Source organism: Diabrotica undecimpunctata, chromosome 4 (assembly GCF_040954645.1).
Source record: "Diabrotica undecimpunctata isolate CICGRU chromosome 4, icDiaUnde3, whole genome shotgun sequence".
Classification (NCBI taxonomy): domain Eukaryota; kingdom Metazoa; phylum Arthropoda; class Insecta; order Coleoptera; family Chrysomelidae; genus Diabrotica; species Diabrotica undecimpunctata.
In genome coordinates this window covers 45,262,154-45,280,792 of record NC_092806.1, presented here as the reverse complement: position 1 = coordinate 45,280,792, position 18,639 = coordinate 45,262,154, and the positions used below count along the sequence as shown (strand labels likewise).

At 32.7% G+C, this 18,639-nt stretch overlaps 1 protein-coding gene across 1 annotated transcript in view; it reads left to right on the top strand.

Annotated features, from left to right (window-relative positions):
* Positions 1-18,639, top strand: part of LOC140438225 (retinol-binding protein pinta-like) — a 53,409-nt gene that overhangs the window by 16,044 nt on the left and 18,726 nt on the right. The window contains exons 2-3 of the mRNA XM_072527927.1: positions 8,776-8,935; positions 17,903-18,152. Coding sequence (XP_072384028.1) covers positions 8,776-8,935; positions 17,903-18,152 — 410 coding nt within the window. The remainder of the gene's footprint in view (positions 1-8,775; positions 8,936-17,902; positions 18,153-18,639) is intronic.

Here is an 18,639-nt window from a genome sequence, read left to right as displayed (position 1 = left end):
AAAGGAAGAAAGAAGAAAATTGAAATCAAGGCATATTACTACAGACGACTCTATATATTTTTTTTATTTCTATGTAACACGTAACAAAAAAATACTCCTCAATACCAGCATAGAGTGAGGAGTCAACTTTTCCAGGCTGTGTCAAAAGCAGAAGAGGAAATTATGAACACCCGAAGCCTACCACCTTCAATATTAACTACTTTTAATTACTTTATTGCAAGCTCCACCAGCTCTTATGCTTGGTCAGATTCTCAACATCTCAACGTCAAGGTTTACCTAGTATGACTAGGTAAACCTATTTACAAATAAAAGCAATATTACGTTTAATACTTAACTTAAGAAAAATTTTTTGTTTAGTTGATATCTGCCTAAGGCCCATTACATTACAACCATCAATTTCAAAAGTTAGTCAAAAATAGTCAATTTCTTGTCGAGTAGTCCCATGAACATAAAAAACTGGTTGCAGTTCATGCGGAAGTAATTAGTAAAATCAGCATCAGTCATCATATTTGCCATTTTAAACTGTCCACGCCTGTTTTTCTCTGATAGAGGGTATAAATTAGATAATTAACTTTTTTTAACACGGAATAGAATAAAATATCCTGTTCAGCATCATCTGATTGTGATTCAGAACTTAAGTTTAATAATAATAAATGTTTAGTTCTTGCATCCGACATTTTCCAATAATGCGAGACATTTTTAAGGTTGATCTGCACCCTACAAAAGACAAACTACACATTCAAACAATTTGAAAGAATTTAAGAAGGTATAAGTGATCACTAGAAGTATTTTAACAAATTTTGAGCAAACTTCATGTTTTTGTTTTCCAAAAAACTCGAAAAACTAATTTTTTCAAAATATAAAACGGGAAAACCAAACATAGAATTTTGTTATTTTTTTACAGCTGAAAGATATAATCCTAACAAATAATTAACTTTTTGAAAAATTTTGAATGTACAGTTTTGCCACAATAGACCAGGACAAAATTTTAATAACAACATATATAAAACTGTAAAAGTGAAAAATATTTGCAATAAAACGTTGAATATTTTTTCCTAAACATATAAAAAATCTCGTTAAACAAGAAGGTGGCTCCCTTCATATGAAACATCGATAATGCTTCAAACGAAACATCATACTAACGCGGTTGCCTTATCAATTACATTGTACAACACTTTAGCAGATTGCAAAAAAATTTAATAAGAATTTTATCGGTTTAAATTTTGAGCTGACCATGCTGAAACTTACAGAATAGTAGATACTGTAACTTTTGTTTTGAATGTACGATGTTATAAAATTTACAATCTTCAAGTAATAGTAGGTACGATAATGTCCATTATTATAAAACAATAATTCTTACTTGTGTTTTTAAGCCTTGAATCCGTTGTATTATTCAGTGGTTAGAAAACCCCAACATTATATTCCAATACAGAAGATTTGAAAATTGAAGTAGTACAAACTACCGAATGCATACGATATTAAACTAAATAATCTTTTTGAAAGAAGAATAGTCGATATCAGCCACTTAATAGCCTAAGTAAGATCCTTCGAGAGTCATGAATGTCATGTAAAAAAAACTGGATACTTGGCATTTGACAAAGAAGACAAAGAAGATGGGTTTAGATTGTTAATTCGTTTTTAAGTGCATTTTGCATTAAGGAAACTGGGAGTATTTGTGTTCACTTTTATAATGTCTTCTAAAAAAAATCTAAATTAAGTACTGTAAGCCATAATTTGGAAGATATTAAATATATTAAAATGATTAAAATTATCTTTCTTAATAAAGCTGTTATGCACCTTCTTTTCATCTATAAACCAAATATTCTGTTGCTCTCACCAAATCAATATGTGAATTTATATTTGTGGATACACGTACTAACGCAAACTTTCGAAAAAGCGACGAACATGACATATAACTACACACTACACATATTGTTCATTAACTTCCAACAGGCATTTGACAGCATATACAGAGAAGAGCTATTAAAATAAATATAAAAAGAATGGAAATGCCAGCAAAGTTAATAAGACTGACTAGGATGGCAATGAAGGACTTATCAGCAAGAGTTAAAACAACCAAAGGAGATACAAACGACATCAATATCGAACGTGACGTAAGACAAGGAGATAGTCTTCCAACGGCCTTATTTATGGCATTGATAGCACGTGACAAACAAAAACTAGAAGAAACAGTCCTAACGTTGATAAGAGAAGCAAAGAAAAGAGGACTAATAATCAATCAGAATATAACAAAATACGTAATAATATATAAGAGACTATATATATGAGAATAAGTATAAGAGACTGACCAACAGAAATAATAATAGATGAAAACAAATTCCAGAAGGTCAATAACTTTAAATACTTGGGGTGTTAGTGGACGGCGAAAATGAGAAGTGTAAAAATAAGCGAACGAATTAGAGCGGAGAATGGGGTGTTTTTGAAATCTCACCCACTAAAAGACAAAAACCTGAACAAAAAAAAAAAGACAAAGATAAAGACAAAGACAAAGACAAAGTAATTAGACCAGTGATAGCATACGGAGCGAAAGCAATGTGTCCTACGAATAAAGATAACGAAAAACCAAGAATTATTAAAAGAAAAATAATGAGAATACACGGCCCAATAAAGACAGAATAAGGAAAATATAGAAGACTAATCCACTATGAAATAAGAAATATAACTAAAGGGGAATACAGTAAAATTTATTAATGCACAAAGACTGATGCATTGGTAAATATGGTTTGGACACATAGAAAGAAGGGAAGAAGACGGCACTACTAAACAGAAAACCAGTAATAAACACACCAAAAGTAAGACATGGTTGCATGTTTTAAATAAAATTTTTATGTTTGATGTACTTTATGTATATTTTAAATATTACCAAATCATTTCATTTTTAATTATCAAGAAAAATCCAATATATGATGACAAGTATGAATTTAATGGTAATATGATTTTTACAGATATAGCCGCCGCAGTTACATATTTCATTGTCGATAATGTCGATCATAGTGTTTAGATCACATGAACCATGTTTTAATAATATGTGTGGATGGAACCTTATTTTTCTAAAAACCATATGTTCTCGCAACGTTACAACTTTGCTTATTTGGTAAACCTACATTATACGTCACAAAAAATTATTCCAAAATCATTAAAACATGTTTGTTAATAAATTCAATGTGTAAATACGATATATTATATTCCGATTGATATAGCGGAGCAGTAAAATATTATACATAAAGATGTTGTAAAAGATATCTTTGCTTACTTGGTCTACTAGTAATAAAGTTATCAGTATTAAATGGCACAGCGGTCTTTGTACGCGACTTTAAATTTATTTGATAAAATTACTGTCTACACAATTTTGCAACTTATCCAGTGGATATAACGATAGAAAACTGTTATGTTAGGGTTTGTAAATATTACAAAGTCATCATGTAAAAATCTACAATTAAGTTGAAAATTTTACCACAGAGCCATCTCTAGGATCAGAAACAAATTAATTGAAGATGCAGATCAACATTAAAGTGCACCTCAATATGCAGATGACTGCACAGTACATACGAACTGCATGTCAATTTGCGGATCCCCACGGAGCACGTGTAGCACGTATGCGTCGTGTCCCTCGTGTCAAGATCACCTGACACGTGCTATACGTGTCTTAATTTGCGCCTTGCCGAAAGCATTACAAATAGTCATTACAGTTTTAATCGTGGTCCTAATACCATTAATATAGTGGAGCGTGGGAAACGTACCAGTTACGTAATGAGTCAATCACTCTCATAGTCAAGTTCTTAATCTTAACGATTGCGATGCTGTTACTCTTACATCTAACATCTATACCGATCCATGAACGAAATAGAGATTTCGTTGTATGCATTACAAGTCCAACCACTTTTATATTTTTATAACTTTATTTACTTTTTATAACTTTATAGGTACTGCTCAGCGGTATTTCTGAAAATAAGCCAGCGATTTGAAAAATCTGTCTTAAAAGTCCCCCTTATGCAAACTAAACACAACAAATTCTCGCTGGAGTACCCCAAAGAAGCATCCTAGGACCCATATTATACCTTATACTCACTGCTAATCTACCTACAGATATAAATATCACCAAAACCACATTTGCGAATGATGCGGTAATATATACTACAGTCTAACAAAAATTCCAAATAGTCATAGAAATCATACAACATAACATAAATAAGCTACAACAATCGATAACAAAATGGAGGGTCAAAATCAATTAAAACAAATCATTAAACCTAACATTTATCACATAGAGAAACATGTCCCATTGTATATTAACCGGTAAAGTAATCTCATAAGGCGATAAAGCGAAATATCTAGGTATGCACTTGGACAGGAGATTAAACTGGAGGAAGCATATATTTACCAAGCGAAAACAACTGAGTCATAAGTTAAGGAACATGTATTGGTTGTTAATCAGAAAATCAAAGCTATCAAATAAAAATAAAATATTAATCTACAAATCCATCCTAAAACCAATTTAAACTTAAGGATTAGAATTGTGGAAAACTACCGCATATTCCAATATTGAAATATTACAAAGTTTTCAATCCTAAATATTTGAAAAAATACCAGCAGTTTCATAATGCAAAACCAATGAAGCCATTCATCAATATGCTGCACTAACATACGTCAAAGACGATATTAAAAAGCGCAAAAAAATATATACAGAGAAACTTAGAGTAAATCCAAATGTGTTTAGCAAAAAGTTTAGTGAATAAACTGTACACAGCTCGAAGGTCATAAGGAAAAGTTCTATTAGAGTTAATTGATTGATACTAAATGTGTAACAGTACACTCTTGATACTCATCCGACACGCTCGATTGTCCGACGCACCAAAACCAAAAAATTTATGAAATATGTAGAAAAACATTCTAAGGACAGAAAAACCCTGAAAATAACTGAATTTCCTGTTGTTTAAGAAGCTCTGCACATCTGGTTTAAGCAACAACGAAGCAGACAAGCTTCTATTTTAGATGACATTTTAAAAAACAAAGCTGTTTTTTATCAGGAATTAATGAAAAAAACTGATTTTTGTGCTAGTCAGTTGGTTCGAAAACTTAAAAAAAACGGTAAGGAATACGATTTTTGCAGATGTGTGTAGAGAAGTTGAGTGCAGATGAGTCTAAGATATCTGAATTTATTCAGAATTTGAGCAAAAGATCACCGGATTAGATCTAATTCCTGAACAACTTTATAGCACTAATGAAATCGATCGAAACTGGCAGCAGTTTCCAATAAGACATTTGTCACTTCAGACGAAAAAAAAGTTTTTGGTAGAAAACTTTAAAAAGAACATTTCACTCTCATGGTATGCGCAAATGCATCAGGATCCCACAAATTAAAATTGATAATCGTGGGTAAGTCCCAAAAAAACCTCGTGCCTTCAAAAATGTTAAAATTGAGAAGCTATCAATCACGTACATTTGGCAAAGCCGTCCTGGGTAACAAAAGAATATTTTCTGGATTGGTACAGAAACAGCTTTGTCCCAAAAGTTAAAGATGAGCTAAAAAAAAAAGAAACTGTCAGTGAAAGCCCTCCTCTTGTTAGACAATCTTCCAGAACATCCTAATAAGCACGAATTAAAAATTGAAACTGCCAATAGATATATCGAGATAATGCAGTTACTAAACAATACTACTGCATTAATTTAGCCCATGGATTAAAACTCTATTCTAATAAAATTAAAACTCTCCAGGCACACTATAAAAAACAACTCCTTGTGGATATTGTGTGTCAACCTAATGCTGACATAACTGAAAGACTTTAACATCAAAGATGCGATTATCAATTCTGCGTTTGCCTGGCAGCAAGTCAAGCCTACTACACTAATTAAATTTTGAAAGAATATTTGGCAAAACAACTCACTCTAGTAGAAGTTCCAAGAATCCAATGACCAACCTGTGCAAGTTGTACTAGATGCTGCCCTTTAAATTTGCAACGATATGAGTAATTCATCAGAATCAAGAGAAGCTTTACAAGAGTGGATTTTAGATAGCAATCTTAATGCTGACTTAACAAATGAATAAATAATTAAAGAAAGGACATAATCTGATAAAAACGTGACCCAGGAAGCAGAGGATGAAAAATATTTCACCTTTAACAGTGATGATGCTATATTGGCTGCAAACACTTTGATGCATTGGTGCAAGGAGAGAGCATATGACATATATGAAAAAATTTTAAAGTTAAAGGAGATACAAGAATAAGCAATGACAGACTGCCTAAACAAGAAAAAGCAAAATCAAAAAGACAGTCAAAGATTTCTTCAAAGTATGAGCACAGTAGGTATTTACATACGTCCATAATTAATCTATCTTAGTTGGGACATTTACTTATTAGTACGTATAATGTTTATAGGTTATTATTTACACACATGTACATTAAACTTATTAGCTTCCATATTGCTTTTAATAAACATGTTTTAGTCAGCCGAAATGGGTGTTTCATTTGCATATTAATCTGGGTAGCATTTTACTCATAAAATTTAAGAATATTGTAGGCTACTGCTAGCAGAACAATGCCAATATATAACCACTTTCGGTAATCCGGACACTTTTGGTAATGCGACACCCATTTGGTCCCACACTTGTCGGATTATATCAATTATAACCCCGTCTCTAGGGTAGGTAAAAAACTAAAAAATAATTGGGGTTTGCTTAGTAAAAAATTTTGGTAACGCCATCCGTTTCCAGCTTAGTTACACGGATCGTAATAAGTATTAGTCAATATAACTTTTTTAAGAGTATAATTATTAATAAAAATTTCAAGTAAACTTAAACATCATTCAATTTTACACGAAAAAGGTACTCTTGGTAAAACTCAATGCTGTGTACTGTTTTCGGAATATTTTGATTTGAAAATTATAAAGTAATAATTGATGCTGGTATAAAATAGTAATTAAACAAAACTCACAAGAAGAAAATTAAATTAATGACTAAGAACATAAAATAAAATTCAATTACAGTAAGTGTTCAAAATGCCCTCCGTTTTTGCGAATACACAAGTCTATTCGTTTTTCTAAAGATTCCATTAACCTTCTAAACGGTAGGGGATCAGCTATGGTGTCATTAAATTAACGTTGAATTCTTTCTTCCAATTCTTGGCGTGAATTTACCTTAGTAGCATAGACTTTTTCCTTAATATACAACCAAACTGCGTAGTCCAAAGGGTTAAAATCGCATGACCGAGGAGGCCAATGAATCGTAGCTTCTGCACCTCTACCAATCCATCGATTCGAATAAGGAATTATTTAAAAAATCAAGATACATATCACCATTTAAATTTCCCGGTAGAATATGATAACGTATTAATTTGTTACCTAAAGTTGCTGCCCAAATATTAACTTTAAATGAGTGTTGGTAATGTGATACCCTTTTGACTCGTGGATCACACCAGTAGTGTGCATTATGGGAGTTAAACATACCTTGTCGCGTAAAGGTGGCATCGTCCGTAAAAAGAATGCATTTTAAAAAATTTGGATTGTGGGCTGTCCTTTGTTGCAATGTTTCACAAAAATCCACTCTAAGCGGTAGAGCTCTTGGACTTGTCTGTAATGATAAGGATGTAATTGCTGTTCTTTCAGTATCCGAAAGTACTTGAAGAAGAAGTATTTGTTTGTCTTGCTATATTCCTTACGCTAACTGTTGGATCTTTATCAAGTAAATTTAAAATATTATTTTCTTTATTAATTGTTCTTGTTGTTCTTGGTCTAGCAGAATTTCTTTTATTTGGTCTCACTTTCCCAGTTTCTCGACAACGTCGTTCAACGGCTCTAAATGTTTTTTTATTTGGTAAGTTTCTTCTAGGAAACTTTTCTGCATAACGTGTTACAGCTGCACTAGAACATCCTAAACATTCGCCTAAGGTTAATAACATGTCAGTGTATTCAACATTTGAGTACATTTTGATTTGATTTTACAAATAATAAGGTTTCAAAACTCTAATTATTGTTGATTTATCGTCACAACAATCAATAAATGTCAGATTTCCATGGCACACTTGGAGAAAATAGAGGTATACCTATTAGAACTTTATCATTACTACCAGCATGAATTATTACTTCATAATTTTCAAATCAAAATATTCCGAAAACGGTACACAGTATCGGGTTTTACCAAGAGCACCTTTTTCGTGTAAAATTGAATGATGTTTAAGTTTACTTGAAATTTTGATTAATAATTATACTCTTAAAAAAGTTATATTAACTAATACTTAGTACGATCCGTGTAACTAGAGCCCTCTATGAGAATCAGATATAAAAACAAATTCATGAGATGTATCAGCTTCCAAAACATTTTGTATAAAATTTCATTACAATGTTGCCAGTAGTTTCGGCAAAATCGTAAAAGATACGTAAAATTTTTTTTCTTCAACGCCCTGTATCTTGAAAACGGATGGCGTTACAAAAATTTTTTACTAAGCAAACCCCAATTATTTTTTAATTTTTTACCTACCCTAGAGACGGGGTTACCTTTTTTTAAAACACCCTGTATATATTGATCAAAATTGAAGACTATTTTTTTTTAAGTTTAAAAAAAGGATGCATCACTGGATGTCTCCGTCCATGTCATAATTCTTAGATTGCCAGTACTATTACTTATTGTTTATGACAATCAATTATTTATGTTCAGATTGTATAGAAAGATAGTAATTAGAGTGAGGTTAATAAAACAATACACCTAATCGACATTTTCATTTTGTACATTAAAATTGAGTTAATAAATTTTTATTCTAGCTGAGAATATGATTGAGTTTATTCTTGCCACAACAAAATTTAGTACTGAAATAGCCAAAAAGAAGTTGGACATGTATTATACCATAAGAAGCATCTATCCAAATTATTTTAATAATTTAAACCCAAAGCTTCCGTATGTCAGAAATGCTTTTAATGCGGGGTGAGTATAATTTGCACGTTTCGACAATTTATAGAATGTAGTAATCGCAAGTATTTGGATTATTTTTAAATATAGTGGACGTTGGTATAAATTTTTAAAATATCTTCTGTCATCCATTTAATGTTTTTAATTCGGCCACTATTATAATTATTACATGTTGTATTCATACATAATTATACCACAGTTGATTAGAATAGAAATTATATTTTACGTTGGTTTTTGACGTTTCTACTTCCACAATTTAAAAAAGAGATTGTTTTAAAATAAGGAGTTTTTGTTATAACCTACAGTTTTCAAATAATTGGTGTTTTTGTTACCTAAAATTTGACAACTGACTTACTTTGCCTCGCTTTTGTAGGTTAATACCCGTGCTTTTAGTAGAAAGTTACAGAGGGTGGTATTTGTACGCTCAGGATGATATCAAATTCTGAGTTTTGTGTGTAATATAAATAATAAAAGAAATACAATAAGACTTACTCACAATCAATTGTTGGAATCAATCAATCAATCAAATCACAATCAATTTATTGGAATGAAAATATTTAAATTCCCACCAACAATGTTCCTGCACCTGATCCCACTACAGGTTTATACACCCTTTAAACTAGAAATAAACTGCTAAAGTAAAAAAATTAGAAACAGCAAAACCTACGTACCTAAACCTAAATATGTGTACAACGAGAAGTTAGGCAGTATTGCATTCATCATCATCATTTTGGCTTTACAACCCTGTGTGGGTCCTAGCCTCCCCAAGAATTTTTTTCCAGTCGTCCCTATCCATCGTCTTCCTCCGCCAAGCACGTATTTCCATATTTCTCATGTCTTCATCGATGTTATCTAGGAATCTTGTCCTGGGTCTTCCTCTTCTTCTTTGACCAATAGGTCTATCAAGGAGCGTTTTTATAGCTGGGTCGGTTTGCTCCATCCGCATTACATGGCCTACCCACCGCAGACGTCCTATCTTTATGTGTTTTACGATATCCGGTTCCTGGTATATCCTATAGAGTTCGAAGTTGTATTGTCTTCTCCAGACACCATTTTCGTTTACCGCTCCATAGATGTGCCTCAGTATTTTTCTTTCGAAACATCCTAACATGTTTTCATTACTTTTTGTTAAATTCCAGGTTTCTGAACCATATTATGTTAGGACTGGGCGTATTATTGTTGTGTGGAGTTTTACTTTTGTATTTCTTGATATAACTGTAGATTTAAAAAGGAGATTAAGCCCAAAATAGCATCTATTAGCCGTGCAAATTCTGCGGTTTATCTCTGCGGTAGTGTCATTTTCAGTATTGACGAGCGTTCCCAGGTATAAAAATTCGTTAACTGCTTCGATGACGTCATTTTCTATAACAAGTGGCCGTAGTGTTTGTGGTTGCGTACCTTTTTTCCTGTATTTTGTTTTATTGGTGTTTATTATTAAACCCATTTTTGTAGCCGCTTCCTTTATTGCTACGTACGCCTCTCGTGCTGCGTTTTCCGTTCTCCCAACAATATTGATATCATCAGCATATGCTAAGATTTGCACAGATTTGTTATATATTAAACCGGTAGTTGTGATTTGTGACGTAGGTATTACTTTTTCCAGAGCTAGATTGAATAGTATACAGGAGAGTGGGTCTCCCTGACGTAGCCCGTTATTTGTTTTAAAAGGTTGAGAGAGTTCCCCCTGGATTCGTACTTTGCATTCAACTTTTTCAAGGGTTAGTTTAGTTAAACTTACCAACTGATTTGGTACTCCTAGGTCTATCATTGCTCTAAACAATTCTCTTCTATTTACAGAGTCGTAGGCTGCCTTGTAGTCTATAAATATGTGGTGCGTGTCTACACCGTATTCCAGTGTTTTCTCTAGAATTTGTCTCAGGGTTGAAATCTGATAAATTCTTGATTTACCACCTCTGAAACCAGCCTGGTATTATCCTATTATTCGCTCTGCATATGGTGCCATACGATGGCATAGTATATTGGAGAATATTTTATACGCTGCATTTAGGAGCGTAATTCCTCTATGGTTAGAGCATTCAAAGATATCTCCCTTTTTGTGTATGATGCAAAGTATTCCAATATTCCAATCATTGGGAAGGGACTTCTGTATCCATATTTCTTTTATAAGCTGCTGTAGCGCTATTATGATATCGTGGCCACCTTCTTTATATAATTCCGCTGGGAGATTATCTATTCCGGGTGATTTGTTTCTGGCTAGTTTGTTTACAGCGTCTTTAACTTCCAGGATCGTTGGTGGATCCTCCTCCCTCTCGTCTGCTCCGCTTACCTCGCAGCTTTCGTCTTCCGGATTTTCTTCTTCTTCCTCTATATTAAGAATCTGGTTAAAATATTCCGTCCATCGGTTTAGCACGTCTGTTCTTGTTGTTAAGAGAACTTCTACATTGATTTGTGTTTGCCTTAAATTCTTTTCTGTTGATGTTAACTTTCTTATGGAATGTTCTGAATTCTTTCTCTCTGTTGAGGTTTTCTATATATTGAAGTTCCTTTTTTAAGTGGTTTCGTTTCTTCATTCTGTGTATTTTCTTTTCTTCTCTTCTCTTTGTCTGGTAATTCTCTATACTTGTTCTAGTTCGGTGAGTAAGCATTTTTGCATAGGCTTCATTTTTTGCTACGAAACGGACATAATAAACTGCACAAGTTATAGAGGCGCAAACATAGACTCAGACCATTGTTTAGTGATCTCAACACTAAGGGCTAGAATTTCAAACTCCAACAAAGAAAAAGAAATAAATAGAAAGAAATGGAATGTACAGAAGCTAAGAGATGCAACTGTTGCAAAACAGTACTGGGAAAATATTACCAATAGGTTAAGGAATCAAAGTCCAGCCGAAGAAGACCAGAGAGATATAGACTCATTCTGGAACAGGATAAGGGAAGATATTGAGTCAGCAGCACAAGATGAGGTAGGAACAGAAACAGTATTGCATTCTATTCCCAAAAATATTTAATTTCTACTCATATCAGTGAGGTGTGATAGATTTAACGGAAGTAAATATTTCAATAATAGTGTGAATTAATTTATTAGATTTTTCAAAATATTTGTCGTAGCCAAAGAAAATATGGTTAAGATCTTTGTAAGAACTTAGATCACAACTGCAGGATGGTGTCGGTAATATGCCAAGCTTAACTACATGCAACAGGAACCAACCATGATTCGTTTTTAGGCAAAATACACTGGTCGAAAAGAATTTGGTAATCGAGTAATTGAATATGTATTGGAATGGGAGTGATAAAGTGGGGTGTATCTGGAAATACGTATTTTGCGAGTTATAATAAGAAGTAAAATAGGAAGTAAAATAAACAAAAATAAAACTAGCTTTCTAGTATTCAGCCGTAACTTATATTCAAATGGTTAACAAATTCATATATTTGGGAACTACATTTTTTAAGAAATGAAAATATTTTTTTAAAATATCCCCTCCAGCTTAGAACTAAGACAAAAACCCAAGTGTTCTTGTTTTAGTTCTAAAGTGTCAAGTGTCATGTTTGGCCAACACTGTTGTCTGGAATAGACTGTACGTTAAAAGTAGTAAAGATGGACCGAATTGAAGCATAGAAACATGAACCCATAGGCGAATGTGAAAGATTCGTTGGACAACAGACTTAAGTAACACCGAAGTATTGAGGGGAGCAACAGAAATAAAAAGTTAATCTTCGTAATTTCATGAGCCCTTGTCAAGGCGTGGTCACACTCTAAATATAAAAAAAAAACTTTAAATAACCTAAAAACATCTTTGTGTAAAATGGTATAAAATTTTAATATTAAAATTTTTAAAAATTTTCGAAAATGGATTTACAAATTTTCAGAACGTTTTCAATCGTAGCAAATTATCATTAATAAATAAAGTAGTTGAAACTAGCCACATAATGAGATCAGATGATCCTTAAATTACATAATTTGAGTGACGAACTTAAAATTAATAAAGACGTTACTCAAATTATGATCCAAAACATTTTTAAAAATTAAAAATTAATTTTGGATAATTTTTAAAAATTTTAATATTAAAATTTTATACCATTTAACAAAACGAAGTTTTTATCAGCGTGTGGGCATTTTCCTACCAGTCTTCATTTGGCCTGCCCATCGTGTTGAAGATCTTCCACTTAGTCTTCAGCGTTCTAACTTTCCTTCTACTACCAATATTTTATATTCCCCGTTTTTATGGCTATATGGCCGTAGTAATTTAGTTATGCTCGGTTTACTTTTTTTAATATCTTGCCTTTTATATTAAGCTCTTCCAGAATTGACAGGTTCGTTTTGTGTTCAATGTCAATAGAAACTGCTAAATCTAAGAAATATCTTATCGATATATTTTCTAATTGTATTTCTGTTTTGTTCATCATCAAACAGTTCCTGAATATATTCCTTCCACATCACCAGTTCTTCTTGTTCATTGACTATGATATTTTTTGTTTATCAAGTAAACTACTTAAAGTTGATCTATATATTCCAGTTGTTTCTTTGCACCTTTTTGTACATAATCAACGTGCCATTATTTTTTGGAATATCTTCTTCTATTTTAATACATTTGCTGCTGTACTATTTCTCTTTTGCATGCCAGATTTTATTTCTTTATTGATTTTTTTATTCTTCTTCTTCTTCTTCACGTGACATATCAGAGTTATTGGACGTTGTGTTGGCGATCACCATTGCAAAGGCTTCTGAATCTTCTGCCACATGGAAATATTGTCCTACAAGGTAAAAGGTATGCATATTTCTGACTATTGGTCGTCTTCAGGACGGTACAGCTAAGTTAGAAAAGGATCACTACAAGAGCAATGTGATTAATTTGTGGCAATAATCCTAGAAGACTCTGAGGTTTCCAGAGCAACAACTAAAAACACCCACGAAGAAAGCTAACCTACCAAAGGAAAGGGTAATGCAAGTTAAAAGTAAAATAAAGGTAAAAGATATCGGCACAGCTCGTAAAAAAGAAAAAAATATATTACAATAAAATATGTGTATAAGATGGAAGGCAACCGTATATACGTATTTCTAACTATTGGTTGTCTTCAGTACAACGCAGCCAAACTAGAAAAGGAGCCGATTAACTTGCAAAATAATCACTACAGGAGCAATGCGACCAATTTATGGCAATAATGTTGGAAGACTCTGAGGTTTCCAGAGCAATAACTAAACACATCCACGGAGAAAGCTAAGCTACCTAATAAACGAAACGCCAAACTGCAATAGGCTTTCACGGTCATCGTCTAACTTGTTAAACTCTTTGTTCGGGCTATTAGGCCGATGTCTTCTGAGATTAGTTCTCGACGTTCCGCCAACACTAGGGGCTGGCATCTTCTGGAGATGTAACTGCTTCGCTTGTAACCTGAAAATGACGCCGCGTTGTACTACGGAGGCAATATTTATATTTCCCATTCGCCTCCCCTCCACTGGTTTCGGCTTGAGGGGGCATGTCGTCGTTTGTAGTAGCTTTTCTTTCTTCGTGTTTGGCGGGAAGGGTGTTTGTGGATTTTAATATTGGTATCCATGTCTTGTTAATTTTCAGTCGTTCTTCTATCCGATTAAAATTATTTGGGTGCTTATATATTTCCACCACTTCCCGATACAACCGTGGGTAGTACTGTGAAGTTTTGTCCAGCATCTGCGTTTCTTCAAACAGTATTCGATATTCTCCGCTTCGTAAAGCGTGTTCGGCAACGGCAGATTTGTCGATATGTCCTAAACACAAGGATAAATGAACATAAAAAGCCACTGTCGAACATAAAACGCCAAACGTTTGGAACGTTTCAAACAACAAGAAAAAGGTTAATACGAGCTGTGTCGATAGATTTTACCTATATTTTAAGATTTAGAAACGTTCTAAACGTTTGGCACTCCTTTCTGTAGGTAGCTTATATTCCTCAGTGAATTGGTTTAGTTGCTGCTCTGGAAACCTCAAAGTCTTCTAACATTATTGCAACAAATTGGTTGCATTGATCCTGTAGTGATCTTTTCCCAAGTTAACAAGCTCCTTTTCTACCTTGGCTGCACCGTACTGAAGACGACCAATAGTCAAAAATACGTATTGTAGGTTGCCTTTTATCTCATACACATATTTTATTATATTTTTTTCCTTTGTTGCGAGCTGTGCCGATACCTTTGAACTATATTTTACTATTAACTCACATTAACCTTTTTCTTATTGTGTGAAACGTTCTAAACATTTTTTATTCCTTTCCTTAGGTAGCTTAGCTTCCTCCGTGGGTGTGTTTAGTTGTTGCTCCGGAAACCTTAGAGTCTTCTAACATTATTGCCACAAGTTGGTCGCATTGCTTCTGTAGTGATTTTGTTCCAAGTTATTTCCAAGTTCCAAGTATATATATATATTTATGTATATTATCAATCTACCTTTTAATATAAAGTGGGTATATCAAGTTTTCTCGCTTGGGGGCTTTTTTATATTTTCAATAATAATGCTTGATTAAAATATCTCTGTCTACATAAAGTTTTCGAGAGTTTTTCAAATAATTCCTTAAAACCTTGTATCTCCTTATTCCCTTGTATATGTAATAGAATTAAAAAATAGTCCATTTAGAAAGTATTATAAAAACTACAATTTTTCTGTATATATTTTTATTACTTAAATTATATATGTACAAAAAAAGTTCATTATATTTGCTTATACGACGTCCATTTAGCTCTCAACATTAATTAAACCTTCAAGAACATACGAGACTAGGTCACAGCCATAATATTTGTAAATAGTGTTCAAGGTATGAACTGGGATCTGATGAAGTTCTTAGCAAGGAATTATTTTCAAAGGATATTCTTGCATGAAAAATTTGAGAAGAAGGCGCATAGACCGTTGGATATAATTTTAAAACCTTGTTACTATTCATCAAGATTAAAATCACGAGGCGTTTCAAGTTGAAATCTACTTGGAATATTATAAAACTTTAATTGTTAACAGTAACATCAAGTGTATAGAGAGATTAAGTATTACACTGAGATATCGGTCTCAAATTATTTTCATTCTTTACAGATTTTATCTCTTAAACGAGATAAACAAGCTCAATTTTGCTGAGAATGTCAATTTTGAGACATTAAAAAAGTTGCAGAAAAGTTTCCCACTTCTACCCCCGGGCTTCCTCCTAAACCCCCCTCATAGTTAGGAACATGGAAAATATTCTTACCAAGAATCTGTACGCCGTAAAAAATATTTTAAATAAGAACTGTAGCTGAGACAATTTTGAACAAAAATATTTATTAGTACTTTTTCTATAAAATGAACGGTTCTCTCAGAAATAACGCTTGAAGCAACCGGTGATTTTGAATGTCAGTTACGCTCGCGAAAATTTTTTAAAACAAATTTGTATCAACTTGTCGGTAAAAATTCCATATCTTTTGAACAAAGTATCCTATGGATACTCTTGTCAAAATCAACATGCGTTTTGAAGGTAAAGAGTGCAACTTTGGTATGCAATTGTTTTGTCGCAAATAAAATCAGTTTCTAACAAACTGTTAAATAAATAAACGTTGCGCAATTTTTGTGATTTTTTACGGTTCTCGTGAGATCAATCAAATTTTACATTATTTGACCGATCGCAGTGGAATTTCCATTGTTTGAGCATAATCTGCAAAACCTATACTTAGCATAAAATTTCGATTTTGAATTTTGATAACAAATAAAATATGAGCCATTGAAATATGTCAAAAAACGCTGAATTTAAATTTTCAAGCCACGTCACGGGGAATGCTTCCACAAAGACGGCATTGGGTGTAATTTCTAGCTGAAGTTGTTTGCAAAATCGTACTTTTACAAATAAAAAAGAAGCAATTTTAAATGTTTTAGATCGTTTGTAACCGTATAAGTTAAAATTCAGCTAGGCATATTTTGAGGATCTCTTGAGAATCGTAAAAATTGACAAAAATCGGGCAATGTTTATTTATTTACAGCTTTATGAAAACTAACTTAATTTTTTATAAAATGCAAACATGGCATATGAAAGCTGCACTCCTTATCTTTAAAATGAATTATAGTTGTCGATAGAACACTCTAATCAAAAGATACCGAGTCGTCAAGTTGATACTCATTTCAAAAAAAAATTGATTTGCGCTGGCTTTTAAAATCACCGATCAAGCATTGTTTCCAAGAGAATGGTTTATTTCATGAGAAATTGCTAATAAATATACAGTATGCTGTGGAAATGGCTAAATTTTTTGCAGTTTTTTGGGGTACCAAGATTGACATTCTTAGAAAAAATCCGGCTTTTTCTTATCAGTTTTAGAGGTAAAGTGGCAGTTTCGTCTCTGGCGACTGGAATAATATTTCAGTGAAAAATTTAAAAATTTTAACAACAACGTTAGACTTGATAGATTTTAGATAATTTGCATCAAGCTGAAAGCAACTTTTTCAGGTATAAAAATATCATTATCTGTATCATTATCTTTATAAAAACTTTAACGAAAATCTATTCTTTGTTGCCTTTGGGGATGCGTCATTGGTTCTATTACTTTGGTTGCTGTACTACATTTTCTTTTTCTACTTTACGGGACTTTATGCGACATTATTTTAATATTCTTACGTCTGTTTTTAATTATAGACTACCAGCTCATGGGACATTTTTAGGGGGTCATTCGAGCCAACATAAAGTACATATAAATCAATACTACAGTAGGTATGTAATAACAACTTTAGGCACTATGCCGCCAATTCTTATCGATACTCAAAGCATAAGGGTTCAAAATTAAGGGTTGTGCTTTAGATTTCTCACAGATGTTCCAGAAACGTAGGGGGTTGTAAATACACACCGATCTGAAATTTTTCAAAAAAATTTTTAAAATTCATTTTCAAAAAATTTAAAAATCTCCCATGGGCTTGTAGTATATTACTATTATTAAATAATATTGAATTTCTGATAATGAAATTTCACCTACAACGCGAGTAACCTGCGCCGAGTAACCTGATTTTATTTTACTTAAAAGTAAACTATAAGGTAACGTATTTTTATTTTCAGATATGTGCTACCCCTTCCGAAAATAATAAACGAGATGTATAGAGTAGTAATAATTAAGCCCAAGGAAAAATCAGAAAGTATATTCAACGTAACTGAGCAGTTATACCTAGTACTCGACTTATACGAAATTAGAATGCACGAAGATTTAATGGCTGGAGATATAATTGTTTTTGATATGACTTATTTAGCACTAGGACATGTATTAAAAGTGTCACCTATGTTTGTGAAGGCAGCAGTTACTATATTGGAGGTTTGTTAATTTTCATATTGACAGTTTTTATTAGAATCAGGAATTAATTTTCTAATGCTTACAGAATATCTTTCCTAATAATTTTTTCTTTCTCTATTGGGGATTTAACTTTAAACATGCAAAGCTATATATATATATATATATATATATATATATATATATATATATATATATATATTTCGAACAATTTCCGCGGTTAATACAATTAAATCTAGAGCTAAGATTAATAATATTACAAGAATTAATATTAAACTCAACAGTCTTCCGGGTTGAACCACGTTGATAATTACGGCCCCGAGCTTTCGATATTTTCTTTGATATCTTCTTCAGGGCTTTCTAAGTCTCAGTCCTACGAATCCCCAGACACTACTACACTAATCACTAATCAATGCATTACTGCCACTGGGAACAGAGGATGGTTCAATTATGCCGTCGATTGTGACGTAGAGATTGGCATGAAGGTTGGCGTAATGATAGGCGTGGGGGT